The 15,054-nt window shown below is 40.8% G+C and overlaps 1 protein-coding gene and 1 pseudogene across 1 annotated transcript; one reads left to right on the top strand and one right to left on the bottom strand.

Moving 5' to 3' along the window:
* Nucleotides 1–4,283: 4,283 nt before the first annotated feature.
* LOC105033993 (short-chain dehydrogenase reductase 5-like) lies at nucleotides 4,284–9,851 on the bottom strand (annotated as a pseudogene).
* A 2,354-nt stretch (nucleotides 9,852–12,205) lies between these two features.
* Nucleotides 12,206–13,033, top strand: LOC105033992 (polyamine oxidase 3-like). The gene is made up of 2 exons (XM_019846832.3): nucleotides 12,206–12,359; nucleotides 12,433–13,033. The coding sequence occupies exons 1-2, from the start codon at nucleotides 12,256–12,258 to the stop codon at nucleotides 13,031–13,033; spliced, it is 705 nt and encodes a 234-aa protein (XP_019702391.1). The 5' UTR covers nucleotides 12,206–12,255.
* The last annotated feature ends 2,021 nt before the right edge of the window (nucleotides 13,034–15,054 follow it).

The following is a 15,054-nucleotide window of genomic DNA, read 5'->3' as shown; positions in this document are numbered from 1 at the left end:
CTATTCATAATATATTTCATAAAAATATATTTATTAATCATATATAATATATTATAAATAAAATATTATTATATATATTAATATATTAATAATTAATATATTCTATGAGAATATATTTATTAGTCCTATAAAAATATATAAATTGTTATTATAGAATTAATATTTTATTTATACTTATAATATGTTATTTATTACGAATATTTACTTTGATTTCAAAAATAAGCCAAATAGAAATAATTTATTAAATATTTTTATTATATAATATAAAGTACAATAAGATATTTTTATTCTAATTTAAAATTTTCATTAAATCATAATATGATTAATAATATATTATAATATAATAATATCATAAATATAATATATAATATTGATATAATATATTAAAGATATATTGATATACCAATTTTTTTGCTTTGGGATGGGTATCCATCACTAGGTTAGCTGATGATTTGAAATTACCGTCACGTAGAATTAACATAGTGCAATCAAATGCGATGATCTTATCATCTCTACACACATCACCCTTAATTTTAGGTAGATTATCCTATACCAAACACCTGCTTAGTAAGTTTAATCCATTCAAAAATCTCCCATGGCAATACTATCATTCAAAACTAATTTGAAGCTCGATAACATGTCAAGATGTGGTGAGGAATCAGCAATCTTGTCATTTATAACTCAATATACCATCGGATATTGCCATGTCGTCACTACCGTGAACATGAAGTAATCCATCATTCTTGACTTCCGATGAGCCAAAGTCATGTAACATATCATGGATGCATATGCTCTTAACTTGCCTATTGCCGCAAGGCTCTGAAGAGGTGCTGACATGGCTGAAGCTAGATGTCGGTCACAATCTACAACACTAGGAGTACCTACGAGAAAAGTCCACACTCATCGGGGATGTTCTAGCAGAGGACCTTCTAATTCTTAAGTTAGTCGGAGTTTTAGAAATAATAGGGAGAAAATATCACTAAAGCAGAGGAAGAGCTCCTTAGTGTTTTGGCTTGCTTACGTGAAGTTTCCCTTCATACCTCTTTTATTTGGAGGTTGGGCCTATAGGCTGCTAGCCGAAATTTATATTTGTTAAGTCTAGCTCTATGGACTCTTAGGCCATGTTTTAACATTCATCGTAGAAGGAATATCTCCACTTTCTTCGTATCAAGATTGTTAGTCATAGATGTCAAGTGCAGACTTCACCTACGCAGTTGGCCAAATGAGTGGTCCTTGGGTTCACAGCTGGTGTGACCTCACCACATCATCTTGGACGTGCTTTAATGGAGGATTGGTCTCGATGGGTGGATCTTTTCTGCAACATATGTCTCCCACTCTTGAGTTCAATGTGGCTTTTGGGCTTTGAGCAAAGGGAGTAATTGTCTTGCTAGTTGGACCGCCGTCCCAATTCCTTCTTGGTCGCATCTACATTATTGCTTTCGAAAAAAAATTCTTGGAGACTAATGATGCATCAGTTTGCAACTTGCATTATTTTTATTAGGAAGAAAGCTCGAGGAGTTACGGAATGGTGCTCTTAAGAGTAGAAATCTGGAAACTACCTCTGGACTCCCCCAGGACATACCATGTGGCAAGTCATGGTAAGTCCCAACATGCTTTATGAGTTGTCCTATGCAGTTTAATCAGATAAGGGTGCGATGAAGGGTTGCATGATCCGCCACTTCAAAGCTGGCCAAGTGGCATTATTTGATGATTGATGACTAGATCCGCATCATCGATGGCCTGTATAAATGGGCCACCCATTCGGTATTCTTTGCCATCCAACTACTAGTTGCTCTGTTGTTGCTATAGTTGTTAGAGAAAGGTTCTATTTTCTTTGTCTGATAGTCATGAAGTTGTTGCTGTCATCCGTTAAGTTAGTTATAAAGAAGAAAATGAGCTCCTCACGTGGGAAGTCCTTGTCCAATAGGGTGAGGAGTACTCGACCGGAGCTTTTTGTCTTCGACTCGTGGTAGTTCTCAATGGGGACTAGGTTAGTCATGGCTATAAGGCCACAAATTATTGTATTAGGGTAGCTCCAGGATCCTCTTTCATCGGGTTAGGCCCCACCTCCATTTAGAGGGTCGGTGGGGTTCGGGGCAGACCCTCATTTGCCACATCAAAAAGTCAAATCATATGCCAAATTTCATAAAGTCGTAACTTAGTCACACAACGTCCAATTGAGATAATCTTTTGAAAAAAGTTGGTTATCTTTTTAGTTCTACAACTTTGGGATTGCTCTCAGGAGGATTGAATCAGTCCAAATTTTCATCGTTTGGATCTTGAAATAGGCTAGTTAAGCTAAAACTTTCCTTTTTAGGAAAGATTTTAATTGAATGTTATCTTCTAATTTATGAAGAATTAGATAGAGTGATAGAAGACAAACTTGATGTAGAAGTTGAGATCTATAGAATTTTAATATTTTTCATAATTTTTTATATTATTCATGTTGTTTAGAGATCTAGTCCTATTTAAACTAGGAAGAGGAATCCGATCTAAATCATTAATAGATGAACATCCTTTTGGAAGAAAAAAGAGGAATCCAGCATAAATTGTATAAGAGAGGAGTTTGCTATTATAAATAGGGGTTATGTACCTCAGTTTTTATATAGAGATCAATCATTAAGAAAAAAATTTAAATCTTATTTTTGTAATTCTTCCATCTTCTTCTATTTTTTTTTGAGAGACTCTCATATAAAAAAGAATGACTTCTACTCAAAAGAATAACCCAACTCCTTCATTACACTTCAAGGTGTGGGCTGTCCGCTTCTCTCTCATTCAAAAGTGTATACGAGACTTTTATCTTGCATGGCTTCTAAGTAATAAAAGAAATTTGAGTAGAGTAAGTTGAAAAAAATCTTTCTTATCCATAATCAGATCACTTTCTCAATTAAGGATGTAGCCTTAAGAAAATTTCTTTCTCCCAGCTCTTAAATAAGGGGAAAAAATGTGTCATTGCCAATTATCTATAAAAGCCACAGAGGTTGCTTAATGTGATGATTTGATAATCCTCCGAATGAAATGTTCCTCTGAGAAGGTCCATCAAAAGAAATCTATAACTTTGGAATTGCTTTCAAGAGGACTGAATTGGACCAAATTTTTATTATTTGGATCTTGAAACTAGCTAGTTAAACTGATACTTTTCTTTTTAAGAAATATTTTAATCGGATGTTATCTTCCAATCCATAAATAATTGATAGATTGATAGAAGACAAAGTCGATGCAGAAATCTTATATAGAATTTTAGTATTTTTCATGATTTTTTATATTATTCATATTTTTTAGAGATCTAATTTTATTTAAATTAGAAAGAAAAATCTGATCCAAATTATTTACAGATGAACGACTTTTTAGAATATGAAAAGAGAAATCATACTTAAATTATGCAAGAGAGGACTTTGCTATTATCAATAGGGATTATATACCTCAATTTTTATATAAAGATCAATCATTAAAAAAAAAAGATATTTAAATTTTATTTTCGTAATTCTTTCATCTTCTTCTAATTTTCTTTTGAGAGGCTTTCACACACATAAGAAAAAAGGCTTCTACCCAAAAGAATGACCTTTTTCTTGAACTCGAATCATTCATCACACTTCATGGTGTGGACCATCCATTTCTTTCTCTCATTCAAAAAATGTACATGAGACTTTTATCTTGCATGGCTTGTAAGTGATAAAAGAAATTCAAGTTGAGTGAGTTGAGGAAAATCTTTCTTCTTCCTAATCAAATCACTTTCCAAATTAAGGATGTAGCTTCAAAAAAATTTCCTTCCTCCAACTCCTAAATATGAGAAAAAAGGTGTTATTGCCAATTTATCTATAAAACCCACAAAGGTTGCTTTGATGATTTGATGATCCTCCAAATGAAATGTTCCTCTAAGAAGGTTCATCAAGAGAAATCTATATAGATTTTATTAAGAAGAAGATATTCTAAAAGGAGATTCTTCTTAGATATTGAACCATATTTTCGTAGTTGAACATTTTCCCCAGGAAAACCAAGCTGATGAACTATTCTAATTCTTTTACTCCAGTTAAATTTTTGCGATGAATTTCTTAGCATCGTATATCAATTCAAAAGTGGTCACATGGCCCAAAGAATTGAATCTCTTATGATGCTGTCAAAGGCTGTGTTTGTTGATCCAAGACTATCTAATTAACGTCAAGCAAACAGATTTCTCTGATCATCACATTCTACTCCAAAACAAGAATAATGTCAAGGGTAAATTCTCTTTATAGAAATAAAGCAGCTTTTAGAATCAAAGACATCTCCATCCCCTCCAGTCCTCAATCCAGCTGTCGAAGGCTCGAATTAACGGCTGTCATCCCTCCATCTGACCAAAATTATGTCCACTAACAAACACCGACTCATCGGACGCCAGAAATAATGCCGCCTCGGCAACATGACCGGTCTCGAGCACCACACCTTTCAAGTAACCCGTGGCACAGCAAATGTCCTCCACCTTACTTGGTCTCTCGCCTTTGAGCCCACAGGCCTAGGATGTGGCCACACCAAAAGGCGACACGCAATTCACCCGGATCCCATGCTGCCCGAGCTCGCCGACGGCTGCCCGGACCAACCCAAGCACTGCATGCTTCGATGTGGTGTACGTCGTGGGCCCGAGCCCCCCTCGGCATGATGCAACGCTCACCGTACATATTATGGATCCTCGCATCCCATGAGCCACCATTATGCGCGCGGCCTGCTTTACGGCCACCTTCATACCTCGGACGTTCACCGCCATGACCTGATCGAGCTCGCCCATGTCCACGCCCATGATGGGTGCCGCCGTGCCCAGGACTCCAGTGTTGCTGAACATAATATCTAGCCGGCCGTGGGTACATAAGACATGGTTCAGCGTCTCTTTGACTTGCTTCCCGTCGGTCACGTTGCAGCGCTTATAGTATATTTGCCGGACTCATTGAGGTGGTGACCGCTAAGAAGCCATCCAATCTATGATATGATCGGGCACATAAAAAGTTATCCAATCTACAGCACTATTTATCTCTCTAAAAATATGAGTCATCTCAAAACCTGCTAAGTCGTCAACCATCCTTCATATATCTATTGGAAGTAGATAGTATTGCTATTGATCTTCTCGTCTGAGGTCGGTCGTTGAGATAAATGTGTTCGAGGTAAAATTATCGCTGGAGCTTCGCTCAAATACCTACAAAAAGTCCATACCGAGGGATATTCTCCGATGCAGACCCTTCGATGCTCAAGTCAGGAGATGGAGAACAGTGAGAGGAGAAAGCGAGGAGTCGATTAATTGTGTATCTTAAGAGGGTTTCAGAGCCTAAATTTATAGGGAAGGAGTTTGAGTCGTACCTGTCTCGAAGTTCTGATGATTTTCAAATTTATCACACAGATTGATTCGAAGAAGAACTTTCCTTTCATGGAAGATTTGGTCACGGAGGAATTCTATCTTATTTGGACTTTTTCAATTTGAAGAGGAGTCGTATCTGGTGAAGAACTTAGCTCGACCACAGCCAATCTTCAATAGGTCATCTAAGCCGATCTATAGTAGGTCGTCTGACCGAGGTACAGGAGTTCGTGGAGCAGATGCTTATCCTCTTAATGGCTGAGATAGGTCAGTGGTATATGAACTTCAGTAGATCATCCGTGAATGAGGTAAAACAGAATTAGGTTGAGGAATAGAGACTGCTACCAATTTGATAAGTCATACTAGGTGAATTTCATAGGTTATAATCTGGTAAATACCATTTCCCATATCTCGGCCCTGATCAAGATTGTGTTAGCCGAGGCTAAGGTATAGATCTATAACAGATGCCCCCCACTCTTGAAATCGAGCTATCCACAGATCGATCGAAGAGAGTACCAATCCGAGATCGAGGCTGATCCAGTCGAGCTGTCCCCTTATGATACGTGTCGAAGATTGGTGTCCTATGGTGAACTGCCTTCAAATCTGGGCCGTTAATTCCTCGGATCTGCAGGAGCCACATGTTGACCAATCACTAGCTGACATTTGTCAAACATCAACTGAGAAAAGTAAATCGACAGTAGATCAGAGCCATTCTAGACTTCTATAAATAAGGCCGCAGTAACTTCATTTTTTACTGCTTCTATTGTTCGGAGGGGGGAGCTTTGGCACTTGGAGATTCTGTCTAATTGTTTGGGCAAAACTAAGCTACCATTGTTCATTGTCCCTCATTTGCTCGATCGCCTCATTTTTAGGTCAGTCTTTCATTTCTCAATTATGAGTAAGTCTAGCTCGTCACCCACTACCTGGAGTTTAGGTGACGACGTTAGGAGTGCAGGCCTCGAGTCTGATGTTGCCTATTCTTTGGATAGGCCCGAAGTTTCAGACTTCGGCCCATATAGAATAGACTCTGCCCTTACCTCCAAAGACTTGAAAATTATTAGATTAAAATACCAAGTCCTAGTCGAATTTAGGTTGGAGGTCATCGTTCCCAAGGAATGGATAGCTCTTCCTCCTCAAGGTCGAGTCAACCTATATGAGGAATCTCTGAAGGTCGATATTCGGCTGCCCTTCCACTTCCTCAAAGCGAAATTTCTTAATGTATATAGAATAGGCTTTTGTAGCCAGATCTTAGGTTTTTTTGCCCACTGCCTTCTCCTCGGGATTGAACCGACCTCCCGTCTTCTTCGGGCTTGCTTTATACTGAAGGAGCATTCTATGGAGATCGGGTGGTGGTACACCTCTCCTTGGAGGGGATGCCATCTCTTCCGAGGTGCTCCTTCTTCAGTTCACAACTAGAAGGAGCACTTATTTTTTGTTTTGATTGAGTAACCTTGGGACTTCAGCACATCATGAGGTAGACCTCATAGATTGACAGTTAGAGCTCTGATTTTGTTAGATGTTAAGGAGGAGATGTTGAAGCAGATCTTCAGTCATACTCCCTCTCTGTTAACCTAGTTCCTTATCGAGGAGACCTTGTTCAAGGTTGGATTGAGTCTAGCCAATCCGAAGTGTAAGTAGTTCTTTCATGCATCTTCTTTAGTTCAGGATTTCTTTGCTTTTTGACTAACCTCGTCCTTCATGCAGCAATGAATGCTGCGGAGCTAGAGTCCATTCATCGGACTGCTGCGAAGAGAAAGAAGGTGAGTGCGATTCTTGCTCCAAAATGTGGCCGAACTGAGGTCGTGCTCGCCTAGCCCATGGCTGGGGGTTCCTTGGGGCTGGGCAGCACTCGAGGAAGGAATCTTCGCACTGGCAAAGATGGTAGTGCCGCTGCAATCTGTCACGTCAGGAGAAACTGCCCCCCAGCCCTTAGCATCCTCATCTCAGAGAAGTTTGGGTAGGCCTCGAATTTCGATGCGGATGTCTTCCTATCTGGCCAATCTACCGACCGACATACTGGCCGAGGTGTCCCCTCCGATGGAGATTCTATTAGAGGTCGAGGCTCCGGACGTCCAGAAGGCCATCGACGACCATAAGATCGCTCGATCTTTGCTTAGATCGGCTTTACTTCCAACTAATGTTGATGCCTTCAACTCTGAGGGTGGGGTGTTCCGAATCTAAGACTCATGGGACTCTTTTCTTTGGGTAAGTGCTAATCTATTAAGCTTCCTCGTCTGCTTGCGATCTTTCTTTCTTAGGTATTTCCTACTGACCTGCTTCTCTCTTCTTTTTTTTTTTTGTGTAGCTCATCTACCATTTCGACCACTTTTTTGAGGTGGTCCACGAAGCTCGATGAATATCTCAGGAAGCCGATGAAAGGGCCGCCTCAGCCACCTGAAGGGTGGATGACACCAAGCTAATAAGGCTGAAAGGCGAAGAGAAAATCAAGTCGCTAGAGGGGGAGGTCAAGCGGCTGGAATCCAAGCTATCCAAAGCTCAGACTGAAGTTGAAGTTCGGTTGTCAGTCGAGAAAAAGAAATATGAAGAGAAATTGACAGCTGCCAAGGTCACCACAATCGAGGCCTTCAAGTCTTCGATCAAGTTTTTGAGCATCAAGTCAGAATTTGCCTCACTTTCATATTTGCAGGGGGCCGAAGATCTTAAGGAGAAAATCAGGAGTCGTCGTCCTGACTTCGACCTCAGACTCCTGGAGTCGGATGGCGAGGAAGAAGTCGGCGAAGGTGGAGGTGAAGGTCAGCATATCGGGGACCTCTTTAGCCTGGAGCAAGAAGATCGGACAGTCAAAGAGGTAGCTCCAGCTCCACCTCTGGCCATCATCATCCTCTCCGACCGCACTGAGGCTGACGAATCCCATGCCCCTGAGGGGGCTTAAGCCTTCTTTGTCTTTTTTTGTACTTCAGCTCGGACATGTTCAAGCTGAATGTTTGGTCGGTCCACTTTGGCGACCTCAGTGTGTGCCGGGGTATTTTGTAACAGACCCTGATCTGATTTTGTAAAATATTTTCCTTTCAATGAAAATATTTTTTTCTCATTGCTAAAGTTCTAGAGTTTGACACCCGATCTGCATCAAATATCATAGGAGACCATTAGCTTTAGATCATTTTCCTAATGATGAGAAGTAGAAATCGATTATTTCTGAATGACAACTGTCGTAGCTCAATAGAAGAAATACCAGGATGTGCTCACTCTATCCTTGGCCGTAGTCGAGGACCAAGTGTTTAAGAACCAACTGAAAGTAGGAGAGTTCATATGGGGATGCATACCGATCCTTAGCCGTAACCGAGGAGCGCACACGGAGAGCAGCATAGAGGCGCATACCGATCCTCAGCCGTAGCCGAGGAGCGTGTGCGGAGAGTAGTATGGAGGTGCATACCGATTCTTGTCCGTAGCTGAGGAGCATGCATGGAGAGCAGCATGGAGATACGTACCAATCCTCAGCCATAGCCGAGGAGCGCGCACGGAGAGCAAAGGCAGAGAATAAAGGCAAACAAGAATGTGTGTATCCGAGGAGCATGTGTTTGGAGATCTGCATGGCAAACATGGAGAACACATTCCACACCTCGCCTATGGGTGAGGTGCGTATGTTGAAAAAACACGGGCGAGGTGCGTATGTCAAAAAAACACAATTCGATAAAAAAAATATTTTATTATTTAATTTAATAAAATTTACAATTCATAGGTGGTAGATACATAAGTTGTTGGTGTTCCATGTTTTGGGGATCGGAGTTCTATCTAGTCGACAGAGTCGATAAACTCCCAAGCGAACTATCTCAGTGACACGGTATGGACCTTCCCAGTTTGACACAAGCTTCGACTATTCTGTTGGGCAAGAAACTTCAGCTCGATGGAAAACTAATTGTCCAACTAGGAATGACTTTTCCTTGACTTAGAAGTTGTAGTACCGAGCTACTCTTTGTTGATAGTTGGCCATCCGAATTCATGCTTGCTCCTGGGTATCCTTCAACAAATCTAGGTTTTCTCTTAGCCCAATAGAATAACTGTCTACCTCAAACTCCTCCACCCGCAGTGTGGGCACGACGATCTCAAGAGGTGTGACGGCTTCAGTTCCGAAAGCTAGCTTGAAGGGAGTCTCTCTTATAGGAACCCGCTAGGTCATTTGATACGTCCAAAGCACATGATGTAGCTCTTTGACCCACGATCCTTTAGCTTGGCCCAGTCGAGCCTTTAATCCATGCAGTAAGGCTTTGTTTGTGATCTCAGCTTCACTGTTGCTTTGAGGATGAGCTATTGAGGTTAGCCTATGGGAGATGTTCAGTCCATTACAGAATCTTGCAAACTTCAAATTGTCGAACTGACACTTGTTATCGATGATAATGGCCTATGATAAGCCAAAATGATAGATGATCGACTTTCATACAAAATCGTAGACTTTAGCCTCGGTGATAGTCGCCAACACTTCTGCCTCCACCCATTTGGTGTAGTCGTCAATCGTGACAAGCAAGAATTTCTTCTGCACCATCACGATGGGGAAAAGTCCAAGGATATCCATTCTCCATTGAGCAAAGGATCAAGTGGTGGTGATCGGAGCCAGAGGGGTTAAAGGTTGGTGTTGGATATTTGAAGTTCTTTGGCATTGATCACATTTGCTCATCAGGTCAGCAGCATTTGTTTGCATGGTCGGCCAAAAGTATCCCTGGCACAGGATTTTAAGAGTAAGAGCCTTGCCCTCCAAGTGATTGCCGCAGATCCCCTCGTGAACTTCCCATAGTGCGTATTCAGCTTCTGAAGGATGAAGGCACCGGAGCAAGGGTAGAGTGAAAAGTCTTTTGTATAGCCTTCTGTCATACATGACGTATTAAGGTGTGAGGTGTCTTATCTTCTTGGCTTCATCTCAATCAGTAGGTAATACCCCATTCTGCAAATAATGTAAAATAAGATCTATCCAACTCGACTTGGGATCTATTTGCATCATGATGGACTCTTTAATCCTTGGCTTCTCAAGTGTTTCGAGATAAAAGCTTCTTTTTAGGTTGGCCACACCTATTGTTGCGAGCTTTGAGAGAAGGTCGGCCCACACATTCTCTATCCTCAGTATTTGTTGAATGCTCATGGTGGCAAGTTACAAGTAAGATCTTTGACCTTTTGTAAATACTTTATCATGTTCAACACCCAAGCTTCATACTCTCCTTGAACTTGACCGACGATGAGCTATGAATCACTGTGAACCTGAGGTGCTGAACTCCTAGGTCCTTCACCATTCTTAGCTTGATTTTCAATGCTTCATATTCAGCTTCATTGTTGGAGGTAGAAAACTCAAAGTATAAGGTGTATTCTATGACCACCCCATCTAGATTGGTTAAAATCAATCCAGCTCCTGAGCCTATGGTGTTTGAGGAACCATCTACAAGGAGAACCCAGCATTCATTGGTCATTGGAGCTACTTCCTCGACATTCTGTTCCTCATCTGAGATGGTGCACTCCAGGATGAAGTCAGCTAGTGCTTGAGCTTTAATGGATGGTTGAGGTAGATATTTGATGTCAAATTCTCCTAGCTCGATAGCCCACTTGGCTAATTATCCTGAGTTATTGGATCGATAAAGTATTGATCTGATGGGCTGGTCAGTGAGGACGATGATGGTGTGCAATTGAAAATACGGGCATAGCTTCTTTGAAGATATCACAAGAGAATAAGCCACCTTCTCAAGCTTTGTATATTTGATCTCAACATCATGGAGTACCCTGCTAACATAATAAATTGGCTTCTGTACCTTGGCCTCCTATCAGACGAGGATTGAGCTAATTGCGGAGGGTGAGACGGTAAGGTACAAATACAACATTTCTCCAAGTTCAAGCTTACTGAGGAGAGGACGTGAGCTGAGGTATCTTTTTAGGTCATCAAACATGGCTTGACATTCATCCAACCACTGGAAGTTCTTTGCTTATTTGAGAGCTTTGAAGAAGGGGAGGCTCCTTTCAGCTGATCTTGAGAGGAATCTGTTTAGAGTTATAAGTCTTTTGATTAGGCATTGTACTTCTTTGATCATCTTTGGAGGCTTCATTTTATGGAGAGCTCGAATTTTTCTGGATTTGCTTGGATCTCCCGGTGAGACACCATGAAGCCGAGAAATTTGCTAGAGGTGACACCAAATGCATATTGCTGGGGTTAAGTTTCATATGAAAGTGCCATAGCATTGCAAATATTTTTTTAAGGTCGGTGATGTGATGCTCGATAGCTCTACTTTTGATAAGCATGTCATCGACATACACCTCCATGTTTCTGCTGATCTACTCTTTGAAGATCTTGTTGACGAGTCGTTGATAGATCGCACCTGCATTCTTTAGGCCGAACGGCATGATTCTGTAGTAAAAAAGACTCTGGTCAGTAATAAAAGAGGTCTTCTCCTCATCCTCGGGGGCCATCCGAATTTGGTTGTATCCGAAGAATGCATCCAAAATGACAAGATCTAATGTCCCAAGGTGATGTCCACCAACTGATCAATGCGAGGTAGAGGGTAGCTATCCTTTGGGCATGCCTTATTAAGGTTGGTGTAATCAATACAAGCGCACCATTTTCTATTAGCTTTTTTGATGAGGATAACATTAGCCAACCACTTTAGGTAATAGACTTTTCATACGAACCCCACCTTTAAGAGCTTGTCCATCACTTCCTGTATGACCTTTTGCCGCTCGGGAGCAAAATTGCACTTCTTTTGTCTGACCGAGTCATCACTTATTTTACATAGTTGATAGACTATCTCTAGAAAAGCTAGTAATTTGGCTAATGTTTATGCTCTTGTTTAGAAGAAGTTCTAGCAAAATTCATCTTAAAAACATTTATTTACTAGAAATTGATAATGATCGATCATCAAAATATAAATAAATAAAACATCTGTTACTTCAGTTGATAGTTCTTTCATCAGCTGCATCTCTTCTATTCTCATTTGCTACATGAAATGCAGGAAGTTTTGCTCCCTAGTGGACATGGTATTATGGTCCGAGGTTACCGCCCTGTTGTTAATACCCTTGCAAGAGGCCTGGATATTCGTCTTAATCATCAGTATGTTCTCACATTCTGAATTAACTAATCGATTGCCCCTTTATATCTTTTCTCATCCCAATTCTTCTTCCAGGGTTACAAAAATTGTTTGGAGTAACATGGGAGTGGAAGTCAGTGTTGAAAATGGCAAAACGTTTGTTGCAGATGCTGCTGTCATCACTGTACCCCTAGGGGTTCTGAAAGCTAATATCATAAAGTTTGAACCAAGGCTTCCAGATTGGAAGGAAGAAGCAATAAATAATCTTGCTGTTAGAGTTGAGAACAAGATTGTGCTGCTCTTTGACACAGTTTTCTGGCCTAATGTAGAGTTCCTTGGTGTAGTGTCATCCACTTCTTACAGTTGCAGTTATTTCCTTAATCTTCACAAGGCAACAGGCAATAAAGTCCTTGTTTACATGCCTTCTGGTCGACTTGCCCTCGATATCGAAAAGTTGTCGGATGAAGCTGCTGCTAATTTTGCCTTTGGGCAACTGAAACAGATCCTCCCAGATGCATCTATGATCTCTGGATCGATACCAAGCATGTTAAAGGCCAACCAAGCAAATACGTCCGCATTGGCCTATAGGAAGGAGATGAGGTGCCGACGATCCTCTTCACACAGGTTTGAACCGATCTTCACCACTTTGTTCAGGTCTTCATCAATGGACATCGGGATTAGGTCTTCCATCAGCTGATCTCTTTGTTTAGTTAGCTCGTCTCATGCATCCAACTCATCTGCTGACTATTCCATGGGTGTTGCTCTATGTAAAGTTGTCATGTAGCATTCCTTTGCAAGCTGTTGGTTTTCTCGAAGCTCACTGACTCCATGTGGAGTAAAAAATTTCACCATCAAGTGGTAGGTCGATATAATAGCTTGAAGAGTGTTCAATCTAGACCGACCTAAGATGATATTGTATACGGATGGGCTCTTGACTACAAAGTAATTTATTTTTACAATAGCTTATTTCGGAGCTTGTCTGGCTATTGGGGTCAAGGGGATAGTTTCTTCCATCAGAACTGCAGTACCCAAAAATTTGATTAGAGGTTTATTTCTTTTCATCAGTAGCTCAGAATACAAGTTCATATGGACAAAAGCATTATAAAATAAAATATCAACTGAACTTCTATTATCAACTAGGACCTAATGTACATCATAATTAGTAATATTTAAAGAAACGACTACAAGGTAATCATGTCGACACTTCATTCCATCTAGGTCAGCTTCAAAGAAAGTAACTTTATCAGGAATCTTTATTTTCTTCGGATTCTTATCCTCAGCTCGGCTTAGATCCGAGGTATGATGGCCAAGCTGCCCACTAGAGATCACGCGGATCTCTCCTACTACTAGCTGGTCTCTATGGGGATCTTCCTGTCGAGGAGGCTCATTGCGTTGGTTCCTCGGGGTCCGCCATTCATCAACAACCGATGAAGGTGCCCACGTCAGATAAGTGCTTCTATCTCCTCCATGAGCTATCAGTATTCATCTGTATCATGCCCGTAGTCCTTATGATATCTGCAATACTTCCTTAGGTTTCTTGCCCATACAGGGGTGAGATCTTCTTCAACGAGGGTAGCTCTTGATAAACACTTGAATTAAGTCACTAAAGGCATACAATTCTATTTAATAGCTCTTTATTTATTAAGAATTTGATACTCTCTAGTCTATTTTACAGGTGATTGGGAGTTTGGATTCATACGATCCAAATTGGACTCAAATTGGATCAGATTTGAGTGAATTAGGTAACTAGCTCCCATTCCAATATGAACGCGACTTATTCATGAAGGAATCATATGCAAGCTCAAGATTCAAGGATCCAGATTAAAAGATAATCCTTCATATGGAATCAAATGTGAATACAACTTAAATATCAAGGGCTTAGATTAAAAGATCACTCTTCATGAAGATTCAAGTGTAAACACGACTTATTGATCAACGAAGGAGAAGCAATATGAAGATTTAATGGTCTCTATTCATGCCACCATCTTTCTCATGAAACCCTAGAACATATGTGCCACCCCAACTCATTTTTGGTGTGAGATTTTCACGTGAAGGAAGAAAAAAAATAACATGTGCCACCCCATCTCAAGATCTTATGCCCTCTCTCTTTATTTCCTTCTTTCTTACATGCTTTCCCTTGCCAACTTCCTTCCTCTCTTCATTACGCACCACAACAAAACCCCTTTTGCGCTCCATCTCTTCTAACATCCCAATTCAAGTCCTCACGCATGCCCTAGCCTTCTCTCATCTCACGCCTCTCCTCTCTATAAATACACGCCCCCTTCTCTTCCATCAGCCCCCTTGTGGGGATCATGCCATCTTTCTCTCCTTAATCAAGCCAATGCCTAAGCTCTCTCCAAGTTACCGCCCCCCTCTCTCTTTTTTTCTCTCTTCTCCATAAGTCTAAAAGAGGTACTAACCCTAGCAACCCCTCTTCTTCTTCCTTGCCACTACCATATTCCTCCATAGATTCCTTGTCCACATCCCAAGAAGTTTAGGATAGGTCCTAAGTCTAGCACACCTTCTATTAAATCTAGGAGAGGTCCTAATTCTAGTGCCGCTACTCTACTTTTTCATATTTTCATACTTTCATCTACTTTTCTTATTTGGAGTTCTTAGACCAAGTCTTTCAGCCATCCTGTCGCTGTTTACATAGAGAAAGATGAAGGATTCAAGGAGGCACATCTACCTTCAGACGTAGCTAGAAGATCAACTTGG

Source organism: Elaeis guineensis, chromosome 6, assembly GCF_000442705.2.
Source record: "Elaeis guineensis isolate ETL-2024a chromosome 6, EG11, whole genome shotgun sequence".
Classification (NCBI taxonomy): domain Eukaryota; kingdom Viridiplantae; phylum Streptophyta; class Magnoliopsida; order Arecales; family Arecaceae; genus Elaeis; species Elaeis guineensis.
Note: the sequence above shows the minus strand (reverse complement) of the source record. Positions and strands in the feature narration are given on the sequence as shown.